Source organism: Vicugna pacos, chromosome 15 (genome assembly GCF_048564905.1).
Source record: "Vicugna pacos chromosome 15, VicPac4, whole genome shotgun sequence".
NCBI lineage: Eukaryota > Metazoa > Chordata > Mammalia > Artiodactyla > Camelidae > Vicugna > Vicugna pacos.
The window spans coordinates 7,360,251-7,375,336 of NC_133001.1; the positions used below are offsets into that span (position 1 = coordinate 7,360,251).

At 34.5% G+C, this 15,086-nt stretch overlaps 1 protein-coding gene across 3 annotated transcripts in view; it reads left to right on the top strand.

Moving 5' to 3' along the window:
• Nucleotides 1-15,086, top strand: part of EXOC6B (exocyst complex component 6B) — a 533,613-nt gene that overhangs the window by 318,536 nt on the left and 199,991 nt on the right. For all 3 annotated transcript variants that reach the window (XM_006201563.4, XM_072937568.1, XM_072937567.1), the window contains one exon: nt 6,161-6,340. In XM_006201563.4, the coding sequence (XP_006201625.1) occupies nt 6,161-6,340 (180 nt within the window). The remainder of the gene's footprint in view (nt 1-6,160; nt 6,341-15,086) is intronic.

Genomic DNA, 15,086 nt, shown 5'->3' on the forward strand with positions numbered 1-15,086 from the left:
TTCCCCTTGTTTGCACCATATGTGGCCTAATCAAGCTGGCATCCTTAGCTTTCCTTGTTCGTAAGAATTCCCTCACTCACTTACAAAATAGAATGAAGGCACATATTAATTTATCCCATCACAAATACTGTTTGTGTACTTACCATAAAATTGGGTAGGTTTTTGAATAGAGGAATAGAAAATACTTAGTGTTTGGACTTAGAGTTTATAATCCACAGGGAAGACAGACACTTTTCAGTAGTTCTAGAAAGCAAAGTGCTAGAGTAATGCAGTAAATACAGTAAATTGCAGTAAATGCAGTAAATACATCCAACTTCACTGATTCCACCAAAGCATCTCCTACACATCAGGCAATAAACAGGTCTCCTGACTTTACAGAGCTGATATTTCAGTGGGAATGCTACATGATACACAAGCAAACAAAAAAATTAATTTAATGTCAGGTAGTGGCCAGAACTAGGAAGAAAAATAAATGACTTGAGTGAAATAAGAAATGGAATCATTTGGATTTCTGATAGGTAAGCATTCTTGTTAGGGGTAATACAACAGTAGGTATTGTGTTCAACATGAGCAGTATGCAGGGGGCTGAGTCTTGCAGTGATGTAATTGTCATTGCTGGTAGGAATGGTAAGAGACAAGATGGTCAGAAGTCAGATGATTTCTGGCCTTGTAGACCACAGTAAATACTTTTTTATTTGGAAATGAAATATGAGGCCATCTCAAGATTGGAAGTGGTAGTGATAGTCTGATTTATAATGGGTACCACTGGTTGCTGTGTGGAAAATATATTATAGGTCCGTAAGAGTGGCAGAAGAGAGTCTAATTTGAAGGGTATTGCAGTAATTTAGGTAAGACAGTGGTCGCTTAGACTAGTGGTAGGGGTAGAAGTAAAAGAAGTACTTTTGAAGGTAGAGATGGCAAGTTTTACTGCTAGATTAGGTATGGGGTTATAAGTGAAAGATTGGAGTCAAGGAAAATTCCAGGATTTTTGAACTAAGCATACTGGACAAATAATCATGCTGTTAACTGAGAAGGGGAACAGCAAGAGAATATCAGATTTGGGGAGTGGCTGTAGAATCAAGGCTTCCACTTTTGACATATTAAACTTCAGATATTTAGTAGTCATCTGTGACAGATACTACACTGACAGGGCAAAGTCACAGATGGAGGTAAAATTTTAGAATTCATCAGTGTAAAGATGGTGCTTAATGCCATGGAGCTGACTTTCTTCTGGGAACTGAACATAAATAGAGCAAAGGTGTGAGGATTGAGCTCTAAGGGAAATCAACATTGACAGGTCCAGAAAAGCAGGCGAATGGTTCTTATCTCAGCTGTGAGACCTTCAAAGAGGACTTACCACATAAGGCCCTGCAGGAGGTATCCAGCAGGAGGATCTTGGGACCAGCAGAAGGTATCCAGATGGACAGAGGATGAGGAGAGAGTAAGGGACATTTTTAAGAGAGGCAACTTCATGTATAAAGATGAAATAATGAAATAAAACCAGACATATTCAGTGTAGTCTAAGAGTGGCCATGAGATGGAGAAGTAGGTCAACGCCAACTTGTGAATTGTTTTGTGTTGAGAGGTAATTTGGACTTTATCTTCCTAAAGTCTTTGAGAGACTTCAAACAAGGATGTGTTGTAATTTAAAAATCATTTACCTTGCAAATTAGAAGGAAGGAAGGAAACAAGAAGGAAGGATTGAAAGAAAGACAGAAGGAAGGGGAGAAAGGAAGGAATAAATAAACTACAATTACTTGAAATTTAAAATCAGGAAATTAAATACCCAGAATACTTTGTATAAATCTGTGCTAATACATTTGAGGATCTCTAGAAAGTATATGATTAAAAAGTGATTTTAAAAGATACAGAAAATTGACTAATAGCTATGAAAGGCATGAAAAAGTTATTGAAGACTTCTTTCTTATTGAAGTATAGTTGATTTATAATGTTGTGTTAGTTTCTAGTATACAGCATAGTGATTCAGTCATATGTATGTATGTATATATACACAATATTCTTTTTCATTATAGGTTATTACAAAGTACTGAATGTAGTTCCCTGTACTCTACTGTAAGACCTTATTGTTTATCTATTTTATATGTAGTAGTTTGCATCTGCTAATCCCCAACTCCTAATTTATCCCTCCCCAACCCATTTCCCCTTTAATAACAGTAAGTTTGTTTTCTATGTGAGTCTGTTTCTATTTTGTAAGTAAGTTCATTTGTCTCTTTTTTTTTAGATTCCACATGTAAGTGACATGTGTTACTTGTCTATCTAATTTACTACACTTAGTAAGATAATCTCTGAGTCTGCCCATGTTGCTGTAAATGGCATTATTTCATTCTTTTTTAAAGACTGAGTAGTATTCCATTGTGTATATATATTATATATATATATATATATATATATAACCACAACTTCTTTATCCAGTCATCTATCCAGGGACATTTAGGTTGCTTCCATGTCTTGGCTACTGTAAATATTGCTGCTATGAACATTGGGGTGGGTATCTCTTTTCAAATTGGAGTTTTCTCTGGATATATGCCCAGGAGTGGGATTGCTGGGTCATATGGTAACTGTTTTAAAGACTTCTTAAAATTGGGCAAGATTCACATGATTTCACCAGTGAATTCATGGAGGCTTTCCTAAAACAAATGATTTTTGTGTAATTTAAACTACTCCAGATCATAGAGGAAAAAAGGAAAGTATCTCAGTTAATTTTTGCAAAGTTAACATAACGATGATTTCAAAACCAGAGAAATCACAAGAAATCTGAACAATTTAAATAAATATTGATATAAAAATCTTAAATAATAAAATGTTTTAACAAAATCCAGAAGTGCATTGAAAGTAAGGGTGAAGTTAAGAATGCAAGGGTGTTTAGTGTTAGAAAATTGTTTAAACTTATTCACTAATAGATCAAATGAGAAAAAAATACATGAGTATTTGAAAAGATACTAAAAAGGTACTTTTAAGTCAACATCTTTTCCTGCTAGAATCTCTTAGTATCTATCAGTAATTGACAGATCCAAGAGTCAGGAAATCAGTAAGGATGTAGTTGAACTGAAAGGTACTGTCAATCATCTGGATCAAATAAACATTTATAAAATAATTCATCTAGCAGCAGCTTAATGCATGTTTTTCTCAAGCCCAACATTCAGCAAGAAAGACCATGTTCTAGGTAATAAACAGATCTTAAGAACTTTTAAAGAACAGAAACACAACTTGCTCTCAGACCAAGTAGAATTAATCCCTGGAAATAAATAACTGAAAGACAGCTAGAAAATCCCCAAATATTTGGAAACTAACCAATAAACTTCAGAAAAACACATGGGTCAAAGAAAAGGTTTCAAGAGAAGTTAGATAGTACTTCCAACTAAGTTAAAATAAAATATAACATGAAAAATTGGCAGCGTCAGTGAAAATACTGTTTATGTGAAAATTTATAGTGGTGCTTGCATATATTACAAAAGAAAAAATTCCAAGATTAGTAATCTAAGCATCTACCAGGAAAGTAGGAAGCGAAGAGCAAGTCAAATCCAAAGTAATTAGAAGAAAAGAAATTAGAACAGAAATCACTGAAAAGAGAAAATCAATAAAACTCCTAGATGGTAACATAAGGGAAAATAGTGACCTTGGGTTTGGACATGAGTTTTTAGATACAACACCCAAAACACAAACCATCAAAGAAAATACTGGTAAGTTGGACTTCATTAAAATGAAAAACTTTTGCTGTAGAAATGTCACTTTTAAGAGAATGAAAAGACAAGGAGAAAATATTTGCAAAATGCATATCTAATAAAGGACTTATATCTAAAATATACACAGAACTGGTAAAACTCAGCAAGAAGAAAACAAAAAAGTTAGTTTAACATAGGTTTGCTTTAAAAATGGGCAAAAGATCTGAATAGATACCTCACCAAAGGATGGAGAGGAAGTTATGAATTAGAACAACAACAAACCACCATACAATACTTACAAAGGCTAAAACCCAAAACTGACACCAACAAATGCTGGAGCAATAGCAACTCATTCATTGCTGGTGCTAATGCAAAATGGTAACATTATTTTGCCAGATAGTTTGTTAGTTTCTTAAAAGGCTAAACAGAAATATTCTTACCATAGAATTCACCAGCCATGCTTCTTGATATTTATCCAAGTGAGCTGGTATCTTAAGCCACAGAAAAACTTACACATGAATGGTTATAGCAATTTTATTCATATCTACCAAAACTTGGAAGCTACCAAGATGTCCTTCAATAGGTGAGTGGATAAACAAACTGTGATATATCCGCACAATGAAATATTATTCAATGATGAAAATGAATGTACTATTAAAGTCATAAAAAGACATGGAGGAAGCTTAAATGCACATTGCTAAGTAAAAGAAGCCAATCTGAAAAGTATGTGGCATTCTGGAAAAGGCAAAGTTGCAGAAAGTAAAAATGTCGGTGGTTTCTAGAATTTAGGAGATGAGCAAAGGAGGGATGGATTGAGCAGAGTGGATTTTTAGGGAAGGGAAACTATTCTGTGTGATAGTGTAATGGTGAATACATGACATTACGCGTTTGTCAGTACCCACAGAACTGTACAACACAAGTAGTAAACCCTAATGCAAACTATGGACTTTAGATAATGAAATATCAGCATTGGTTCATGTATTGTAACAAATGTACTACACTAATGCAAGATCTTTTAATAGGGGAAAGAGTGGGAGGGGGATGGGGGCAGTGTCTGCAAATGCTCTGCACTTTTGCTCAATTTTTCTTCCAGTCAAATTTCTAGAAAACAATGTTTATCAATTAAAGAAAGCAGTAAAATGGGAATTCAAGGACAGTATTAGATTATCATATGAGTACATAAGGATGTAAGCAGAGAAATGCTCTTGAAACACTATTCATATAAGTAAACATAGCCAATGCCTATTTCATAGTATGTAAATACATTGCCAAATTATGCAGTCATTCAAAACATGAAAATGGAGAGGAGGGTACAAGTTAGAGAGAAATCTTGGGATTAGAATTTGTAGGACATAGTAACTGACTATGAAGGAAAGAATGGAATTGAGTATTTTGCTTAGATCTCTGCCTTGGACTGAACTGAACAGGTGAAGAGTGGGGATTATGATCATTCTAGTCCAGGACTTACTGTGTTCAAAGTTTGAGTATCGTAATGCCTAGGAAGCAAGCAGATATATGAGTCTTTAATAAGAATGTGTTAGGACAGAGAGAGTGGAAGCCATTGGAGGTGATGAAATTACCCAGTGAACGTGAGAGGGTCACAGGTCAGAAAAGTAAAAGTAAAACCAGGAGAAAACTATGTCATGAAAGCCAAAGGAGAACAGAAGTACAGGAGAAAATGTTTAACAGAGATCAAGTAAGATCAGACTGAAAATGAATATTGGGTATGATAGTACGGAGGTCACGGGTTACCTTGGACCCATCCATGTTGATGGATGGTTAGCATTGCAATGTAGACCCTTTTGTCCTGAAAATATTTTTCTTGGAACTTTGGTCCCATAATCCTTCTTAGACCCTTTTATATGCATTGTACATCATGAATCTCTTAAACAGCATTTCTCCAGCTTCTTTGATCTATGAACTCTTGCTATTTTAGCGTTTTTCAGGACTAGTGTCAATTAGAGCACATTTTAGAAAACATCAGAGTGTACCAATCTTTGAAGAAACTTGAGTAGAAAGAAACTAGAAAGGTAGGATAGTAAATAGTCTGAATATATAGCATTAAATTGAAACTTCAGAGTACTTCTAATAAGCAAAGTGAAGAGACTTGGGCTTATTAGAGAGGTTTTAAGACAGGTATTACAAGAAGTATGGTTCTTGGAGTCCCAGAAGAGAGAGAGAGACTAGGATCCTGAGAATGAAATGTAGTTTTGAACAGGGATAAGAAAGTAAAAAGGATGCAGATAGTTGAGGGTAGTGAAGACAATTCCTCTATTTGGTGAGGCAAAATAATAGTTTGTCTTGCAGAGACAAAATAGAAAAGACTCCACTGTGCTTTTGAAAAAAGAAAAAAATAATGGAGACTGTGATATTAATATTCCCAGTTGTGTTACTTAGCGTGAGATATCTCCAAGCAGAAATTTCTGCTTTGCTTATACTGGAAGTCTGAATGATTATTAAAATTTCATATTTCACAGGATGCCAGACATGCGGCTGAAGAAGAGATTTATACCAACTTAAATCAGAAGATTGACCAGTTTCTACAGCTGGCCGACTATGACTGGATGACAGGAGATTTGGGCAACAAAGCTAGTGATTACCTAGTAGACCTTATTGCCTTTCTACGTAGCACCTTTGCTGTATTCACACACCTTCCTGTAAGTGACAGTCGCTTTTACTTTCTCCATCATATAGAAAAAATTTCTCTTAAAATCTAGTTTGATGTAAGATGTTTGTTTCTGCTTTAACTTGCCAGGAAGCTGTGGGTATAGAATCTCGCACTATAATTATCATCCCTTAACAAGATTTTGAGATCTCTTCTGTCATTTTTTCACTGATGTTTGCATTTTGTTTATTCTGAAAATGGTTCCTAATATTATATCTGCTTATATTCCTCCTAAGTTCAGGGTAACAAGTGTAAACACATAATGAATGCCTTGGTAGAAGTGGAAGAGAAACTTAGAAGTTAGAATTTTTAATCTATCTTTTAATTCTATTTAAATATTTAAATGTCCATTTAAATTGTTTTACTACTTCAAATTCTCTGCTGAAATTCTCCATCTCTTTAGACAAATTAGTCTACCTTTTCTCTATTTTCTTAAGCATATTTTTATCACTTTTTTATTGAAGTACAGTTGATTTACAATTTAATATTAGTTTCAAGTGTACAGCAGTGATTCAGTAATTTTACAAATTATTCTCCATTCAAAGTTATTACAAGATAATGGCCATAGTTCCATGTGCTAGATGATATATACTTGTTGTTTATCTATTTTATACATAGTAGTTTGTATCTCTTAATGTCTTCCTCTTACCTTTTCCCTCCCTCCTTCCATCTCCTTACTGGTAACTCCTAGTTTGTTTTCTATATCTGTTAGTCTGTTTCTGGTTTGCCAAAGATATCCATTTGTTTTATTTTTTATATTCCACGTGTAAGTCACATCATACAATATTTGTCTTTCTCTGACTTACTTTGCTAAGCATAGTATCTTCCAGTTCCATCTGTGTCATTGCTAATGGCAGACTTTCATGTTTTTTATGGCTGAGCAGTATTCCATTGTGTGTGTGTATAGACGCACACACACACACACACACACACAATGTACATATACAATATACATATACATGTATATATACAATGTACATATACATATATATACAATGTATATATACAATATAGATACAAAGGAATACTACTCAGTCATAAATATATATATATCTCACATCTTCTGTAGCCATTTATCAGTTGATGGAAACTTAGGTTGCTTCCATAGCTTGGCTATTATAAATAATGTTGCTTTGAACATTGGGGTGCATGTATCTTTTCCAATTGGTATTTTCATTTTTGTTAGATATTTACTGAAGAATGAAATTGCTGGATCATATGGTAGTTCTGTTTTCTGTGTTTTTGTGGAACCTCCATACTGTTTTCCATAGTGGCTGCACCAACTTATATTTTAACCAACAGTGTACAAGAGTTTTCTCCACATCCTCTCCAACATTTGTTATTTGTAGACATTTTGATGATGGCCATTCTGACAGATGTGAGGTAATATCTCATGGTTGTTTTGGTTTGCATTTCTCTAATAACTAGTAATGTTGAATATCTTTTCATGTGCCTCTTAGTCATCTGTATTTTTTTTAAATGTCTATGCAGATATTTTGCCATTTCTTGGATTGGGTTCTTTGTTTTATTGATACTGAGTTGTATGAGTTTTTAAAGTATTTTGCATATTTAACCCTGTTCAGTCACATCATTTGCAAATATTTTCTCTCATTCTGTAGGTTCTTTTGTTTTGTTGATGGTTTCCTTTGCTGTGCAAAAGCTTTTAAGTTTAATTAGATCCCATTTGTTTATTTTTTTAACACTTTTTATTGATTTATAGTCATTTTACAATGTTGTGTGTCAATTTCCAGTGTAGAGCAGAATTTTTGAGTTATACATGAGCATACATGTATTCATTGTCACATTTTTTTCTGCTGTGAGCCCATTGGTTCATTTTTTGATTTTGTTTCTTTTGCCCTAGGAAACTGATCCAAAAAAATATTACTATGATTTATGTCAAGGGATGTTCTGCCTATGTCTTCTAAGAGTTTTATGGTTTCTGGTCTTACATTTAGGTCTTCAATCCATTTTGAGTTTACTTTTGTATATGGTATGAAGAAATGTTCTAATCGCATTGTTTTGCATTTAACTGTCCAGTTTTTCTAAGATCACTTATTGAAGAAATTGTCTTTTCTCCATTGTGTATTTATTGCCTCCTTTGTCCTTGATTAATTTAATCTAGGGTTTATTTCTGAACTCTATTCTGTTACATTGATCTATGTGTCTGGTTTTGTGCCATACAGTGCTGTTTGGATGACTGTGGCTTTGTAATATAGTCTGAAGACTAAGAATATGATACTTCCAGGTTTTTCTTTTTTCTCATGATTGTTATGGCAGTTCTGGTTCTTTTGTGGTTCCATATGAATTTTAGGATTGTTTTTTCTAGTTCTGTGGAAATTGTCATGGGTATTTTGATAGATATTGCATTAAATCTGTAGATTGCTTTGGGTAATGTGGCTATTAAGAGCATGGGATGCTTTTCTTTTTCTTTGTATCATCTTCAATTTCCTTCATCAGTATTTTACAATTTTCAAAGTATAGGTCTTTCACTTCCTTGGTTCAGTTTATCCCTAGTACTTTTATTCTTTTTGATGTGATTTTAAATAAGATTTTTAAAAACTTTCTCTTTCTGCTAGTTCATTATTAGTATATAAAATAGCAACAGATTTCTGTAATTAATCTTGTATTCTGTAACTTTATTAAATTCATTTATTAATTCTAATGGTTTTTTGGTGGAGTCTTTAGGGTTTTCTACGTCATATATCATGTCGTGTATCAAAGTATTGTATCACCTTCAGATAATGACACCTCCTTTCCAATTTGTACTCCTTTTCTCTCTTTTCCGTGTGTGATTGTGTGGCTAGGATTTTCAGTCAGATGTTAAATAGAAGTAGTGAGAGTGAGCATCCTTGACCTGTGCCTAAATTTAGAGGAAAGTCTTTTCACCATTGAGTATGATGTTGGCTGTGGGTTTGTCATAAATGGCCTTTATTATGTTGAGATATGTTCCCTCTATACCCACTTTGATGAGAGTATTTATCATGAACTGATATTGAATTTTGTCAGATGCTTTCTGTTTCTATAGAGATGACCATGTGGTTTTTATCCTTCCTTTTGTTAATATCATGTATCACATTTATTGATTTGCGAACCCAGCCATGCTTCCCTGGAACAAATCCAACTTTATCATACATAATATATGATCCTTACAATATATTGTTGGTTTTAGTTTGCTAATATTTTGTTTAGGATTTTTGCGTTTATATTCATCAAAGATATCAGCCTGTAATTTCTTCTTTTTTTGCAGTGTCTTTTTCTGGTGTTGGTATCAGGGTAATAGTGGCCCTGTAGAATAAATTTGGGACCGTTCTATCCTCTTAAATTTTTTGGAATAGTTTGAGAAGGATAGGTATTAGTGTTCCTTTGTATGTTTGAAGGAATTCCCCATGTGTAATAGTCTGTTCCAGACTTTTGTCTGCTCACAGTTTTCTTATTACAAATTCAGTTTCATTACTAGTGACTGATATGTTCAAATTGTCTGTTTCTTCTTGCTTCAGTCTTGACAGTTTGTATGTTTCTGAAAATTTGTCCATTTCTTTCTAGGTTGTCCAATTTGTTGACATATGTTGGCAATGTTTGTAGCATTGCCTTTTGATTTTTTAAAAATCTCTCAGGTATCAGCTGTTATTGCTGCTATTTCATTTCATATTTTGTTTATTAAGATTTTCTTTTCTTCTTGGTGAGCCTAGCTAATGATTTATCATTTTATCTTTTCAAAAAAAAACCAGCTCATGGTGTTGTCTTTTCTGTTTTTTTTTTTTGATCTCTATTTTATTTATTTCCTCTCCTACCTTTATTCCTATTGAAAGGAAATATCCTTTCTTGTGCTGACATTGGGCTTTGTTCTTTTCCTAATTTCTCTAAGTGATTGGTTAGGTAGTTTTTTTGAGGTTTTTCTTATTTCTTGAGGGTGGCCTGCGTTACTATAAACTTCCCTCTTAGAACTTCGTTTGCTGCATCCTATAGATTTTTCAGGTGTTGCATTTTCACTTTCATTTGCCTCAAGGTATTTTCTGATTTTCTGTTTGATTTCTTTGTTGAGCAGTTGGTTTTTTAGTAGCATGTTGTTTAGTCTCCATATGTTTGTGATTTTCACATTTTTCTTCCTGTGTTTGATTTCTAATTTCATATTGTTGTGGTGGGAAAAGAATGCTTGATATAATTTCTATCTTATTAAATTTGGCGAGCCTTGTTCTGTGGCCTAGCATGTGATCTATCCTGGAGAATGTTGCACATGCACTTGAAAGAATGTGTATTCTGCTGGTTTGGGATGGAATGTTCTGTAGATATCTTTTAGGTTTAACTGGTCTAATGTGTCATTTAGGACCACTGTTACCTTATTGAGTACCTCTGTCATTCATTTTGATTAACTTTCTTTGTTTCTGTGAATTTAGGTGAAACAGTTACCTATTATGGTCTTGAAAGGGTGTTTTTATTTGGGAGCATCCCTATGTAAACTGTGTGTGCCCAATGTGTTTGGTGGTAGAGCTGGATCTGATGTGGACATAAGTCAGATCTTTCCTCAGGGCGTACTCTTAACTATCAGCTTGGTAGGGTTGAGGCTAGAGATGAAGGAGCTAGAGCTGGTACCAGGTGTGAGGTGGGACTTCCCCTTTGCTCAGTGGCTATCATCATCCTATCAGTGAGAGTCTGATCCCAATTTGCTAGGGCAGAAGCCCTGAGGATCCAGCCTGATCCTTTTAAGTGTGTGTTTTCTCCTTTCCCCACACTAGGAAACTTGCCCAAGTGAGAGGAGTGCAGAAGCCAGTGGGGCCCCTGGGGGCTCTCGCTTAATATTAGTTGCAGCAAGAAGTCCAAGCTGTTTCCAGTGTGCTGTCTGTGTAAGCATCCACAGTTGTTTCTCTTGCTGTACTCTAACTCAGCCACACATGCAACTCTTCTTTGTCCCTTATGGCCAATCACTGCCCCCTGTCTCTGCTGCCTGTTGTGAAGCCACATCGCAGAGCTGGTGTTGCCTTTGTGGGTGTTCAGTGTGTATTGAGAGGTGAGCTGTGGTGGAGTGCTGCCCTCAGAGATCTGGGCTGCTTGTGATGTTTTCCTTGAGTAAGCACCAACCATGATTGCTGTCCCACCCAGGATCTGCCCAAAGACCAGATTGTCTCTGAGTACCAAGAGCGAGTTTTCTCCCTGGTTGTGGCCACTCCTGATCCAGTGCCCTGCTGCAGCTTGGAGTGAGTAGGTCCAGGGCATTTTCTTGGCTTGGGCTGAGGCATGCACTGAGGCAGTTGTGGGAAACCCAGCAGCCAGTAGGGCAGACTTCTTTCTGCCCTGCCTCAGAGGCAAGCCAGTGTGAGTGCACTCCTCATGAGTGGAGTCCAGGATTCTCACCACCCTGTTGTTTCTCCAGGCAGCCAAGGGGGCTCGTTTCTCCTGCACAGAACTACAGACTGGGACATCCACTCTGTAGCTCTCACTCTTCATCCTCGAGGGCAATTGTCCTCCCATATATTCTCCTTTTTCCTCTGAGTCATATTGCAGGGACACAGGTCCCAACCCAATCACTTTCTTCCCATTCTACCTGGTTATGTGTGTATTTTTCTTACAGCCTTGGTTGTACTGGATTCCTTCTGCCAGTTTCCAGTTTTCAATGAGAAGTACACATATAAATGTATTTTTGATATTCATGGGGATATGCAAGCTACATATCCTTTTACTCTGCCATCTTGATCCTTCTCCTCCCCAGTCATTTTAAAGTCATTGCTTATTAATGCCTATGTGTAGTTTACCTACATATGGATTGGATTTATTTCTGAGATTTTGGAGGGGTTTTTTTGGTTTTATTTTTGGTTATCAGTCATATGGTACTATCTCTTACTACTATTTTTCTTTATATATATTAGACATTGTTTTTTAAATATGTAGAGGTTCCAAATAATATCATTTGCCACCAGAATTGGTTCAGTGTTTCCCTAACTAAATAGTTAGAATGGGTGGGTAAGTTTTGTTTTGAACCTCATCACCTTAATCTAGTCAAACACTGACCTGGATTGAGCTTGGGTTGCAGTTGTAATATACTTTTGGTTTGCTCCTGTTGCTAGGATGTTGTTCTATGGAGCTTTTAATGATAGCCTGGGACATCATTGTTTCTTCAGTACCAAGAGGATTCTGGAAATTCCCACTTTTCAGAGAAACTTATCTCTTCAGCCTCCTGCTTTCTTCAATTTTAGAATTTGGCAAATATCTTGAGTAGGAATCTTACCCAGATCAACAATTGCCAACAAGAAAATCTGTGGTTGGAGATTGTCAATATCAATGCACTACTCCCTCAAGAGCTTTCAAGCTCCCACCTGAGATTCTCATGAACCTTCCCACTAGTGAATCTTTTTTTCTGAAACACTGTGAGACTGCAGGAAATCTTACTTTGCTTTTGAAAGATTTTGGCTTAGACCCTTATTTTCCTCAGCTGTCTAGCTTTAGAATTCAGAAAATGTCTTGAGGAGAAAACTAGCCCTCAGATCTCTAATTTTGGCTCTTCAGCTCCATGTAAGTGACAGAAAGTCAGTGAAGTTTTTCACCCTGGTAGCTGCTCCCTTCCTGGATCTAACCCAGATTCTCAGTCTGTTCCTATTCCTAGGTTCGCCAAATGCCTCTAGGGACAGCTACAGATCCTCAGCTCACCTTTAACAGGTCTGTCCTCTTTGCAGTTTTATTCCATTTAGTACTCATTGCTTCCCAGCCTTCTGAAGCTTTTAAACAAACGTTTTTCTCTATGTTTTTAGTGACCTTTTGTAGTTTTTAGTGGGAGCATTTGCCTGTAGAAAACTAGGTCATTTCATCTAGCTTCATCTTGATACCAAAGCCAGAAAAAGTAGCACAAAAGACAAAACTACAAACTAATCTTACAATTATACATTTAAATTCCAAAATGTTTTAAGAAAGTAATTTAGTGCTAGTATGTAGCATTTATTATAGAAATGCAAGGATGGTTTGATATTTAAAACTCTAACAATATAATTTATCACATTTTTAGGTGAACATGATAAATTATATGATCATTTTTGTATATTCTAATAAAGCATTGTATAACATTCAGTCTGCATTTCCAATTTTAAAAAATGTTACTATGCTACAAGCAATATAATATTCCAATAATATGATAAAGAACATTTTATAAAGAAATTTAGCGGTTACCATAGACTTAATAGTGGAACACTAAAAACACTTATCTGCATTAACACCAAAAGTATGGTGAAGTTGTTTCTCATCACTGCTTTAGAAATTCTGTCAAATAAATAAGATAAAAAAAGAAGTAAATTATAAATATTACAATGAACCATGTATATTATCATCTTTCAAGGATAATTTTTGTGTAGTTGGATAACCCAAGAAAATCAACTGAAAAATAATTAGGATCAATAAGACTTTTGGTTAGATGGTACACTTAGAAAATGAATCAGCTTCTCTTACATTGGCAATACACTCATGGAAAATATTGCCCCTCAAGATGCCCCATTCACTATTGGGGCATAAGATGTAAAATCTCTGTGATTATACTTAAAAAGTAATATGTAACATCAATGTGAAAAACATGTCACAGGGTAATTTAAAAGGGACTTCTTTATGTACAAATACATACAGTCTTCTAGGATGGGAATATTTTATATTGTAGAGAGTTTTCCCATAATTAATTTGTTAAAAATATCAAGTAAATTTGATGCTGGTGAGTTAATTAGTGAAATAATTCTAAAATTCATTTAGAGACAGAAGTGGACAATATTTGCCAAAAAATATGAAAAGAATATTAATGAATCTTTTCCTTTCAAAAGTAGAAATGTTATTATTAACCAAAATTAATTTAATTAATATCCTTTTTACAGTGAAATAGAATGATAGATTAAAGGAATAGTTAAATAAAAAATCTATAAATATTTCAAAGTATATGTAAGAATTTTATATATGACAAAGATAGCATTTAGCAGTTGCTGTTGCCAATATTATGTGCTCATTTGGACAAAAAAAATATTAAGTCCATATCTCATATAAAAATGAATTCTAGATCAAATTGATGTTTGTATTTTTAAAAAGAAAGAAATTATGGGCAAGACAATAGACATACTAGCAAATATTACTATAATCTGAAAGTGACTCACCATTATAAGGATGACACCAAAGATTGAAATCATTAAGGAAAAGGTTAATAATTTGACTAATTGAAATATTTTTAAAGTGCCTAAAAGTTATTAATGAAGAAAACAGAATGTAAGCTTATTAATAAAAACAATTACAATAAATGTCCTCACAGGTTAACATCTGTAACGTATAACAATATAACACATTCTTTGAAGTATAATGAGAAGACGACACACAATTTGATGGGAAAGTTTGCAAAAGTTGTGTTAAGGCAGTCAAAAGAGAAGAAAAATAAAAGAAAAACATCATGGACAAGACATACAACATATAAGATATATATATTAACATTGTAGGGTATTTTTGCCTATAAGCTTGCCAAGAGTAAATGAGAAAATGATAACATTTGGTATTTGTGAGAAATACTTCAGAAGATCTGTGTGTAAATTAATATTATCTTCTTAGTGGTTAGTTTTTCAGTATCTCTCATAAACCTCTTATAATTCATTTACCTTTCACCCTGCAATCCTACTTTTAGAAATCTAACTTAATGAAATAATCACAGGCACATTATAAAATTTAGATATAAGTATATTCAACACAGTATTATCTTTTGGATAGTGAAGAGTTGGGAACAAATTAAAAGTCTA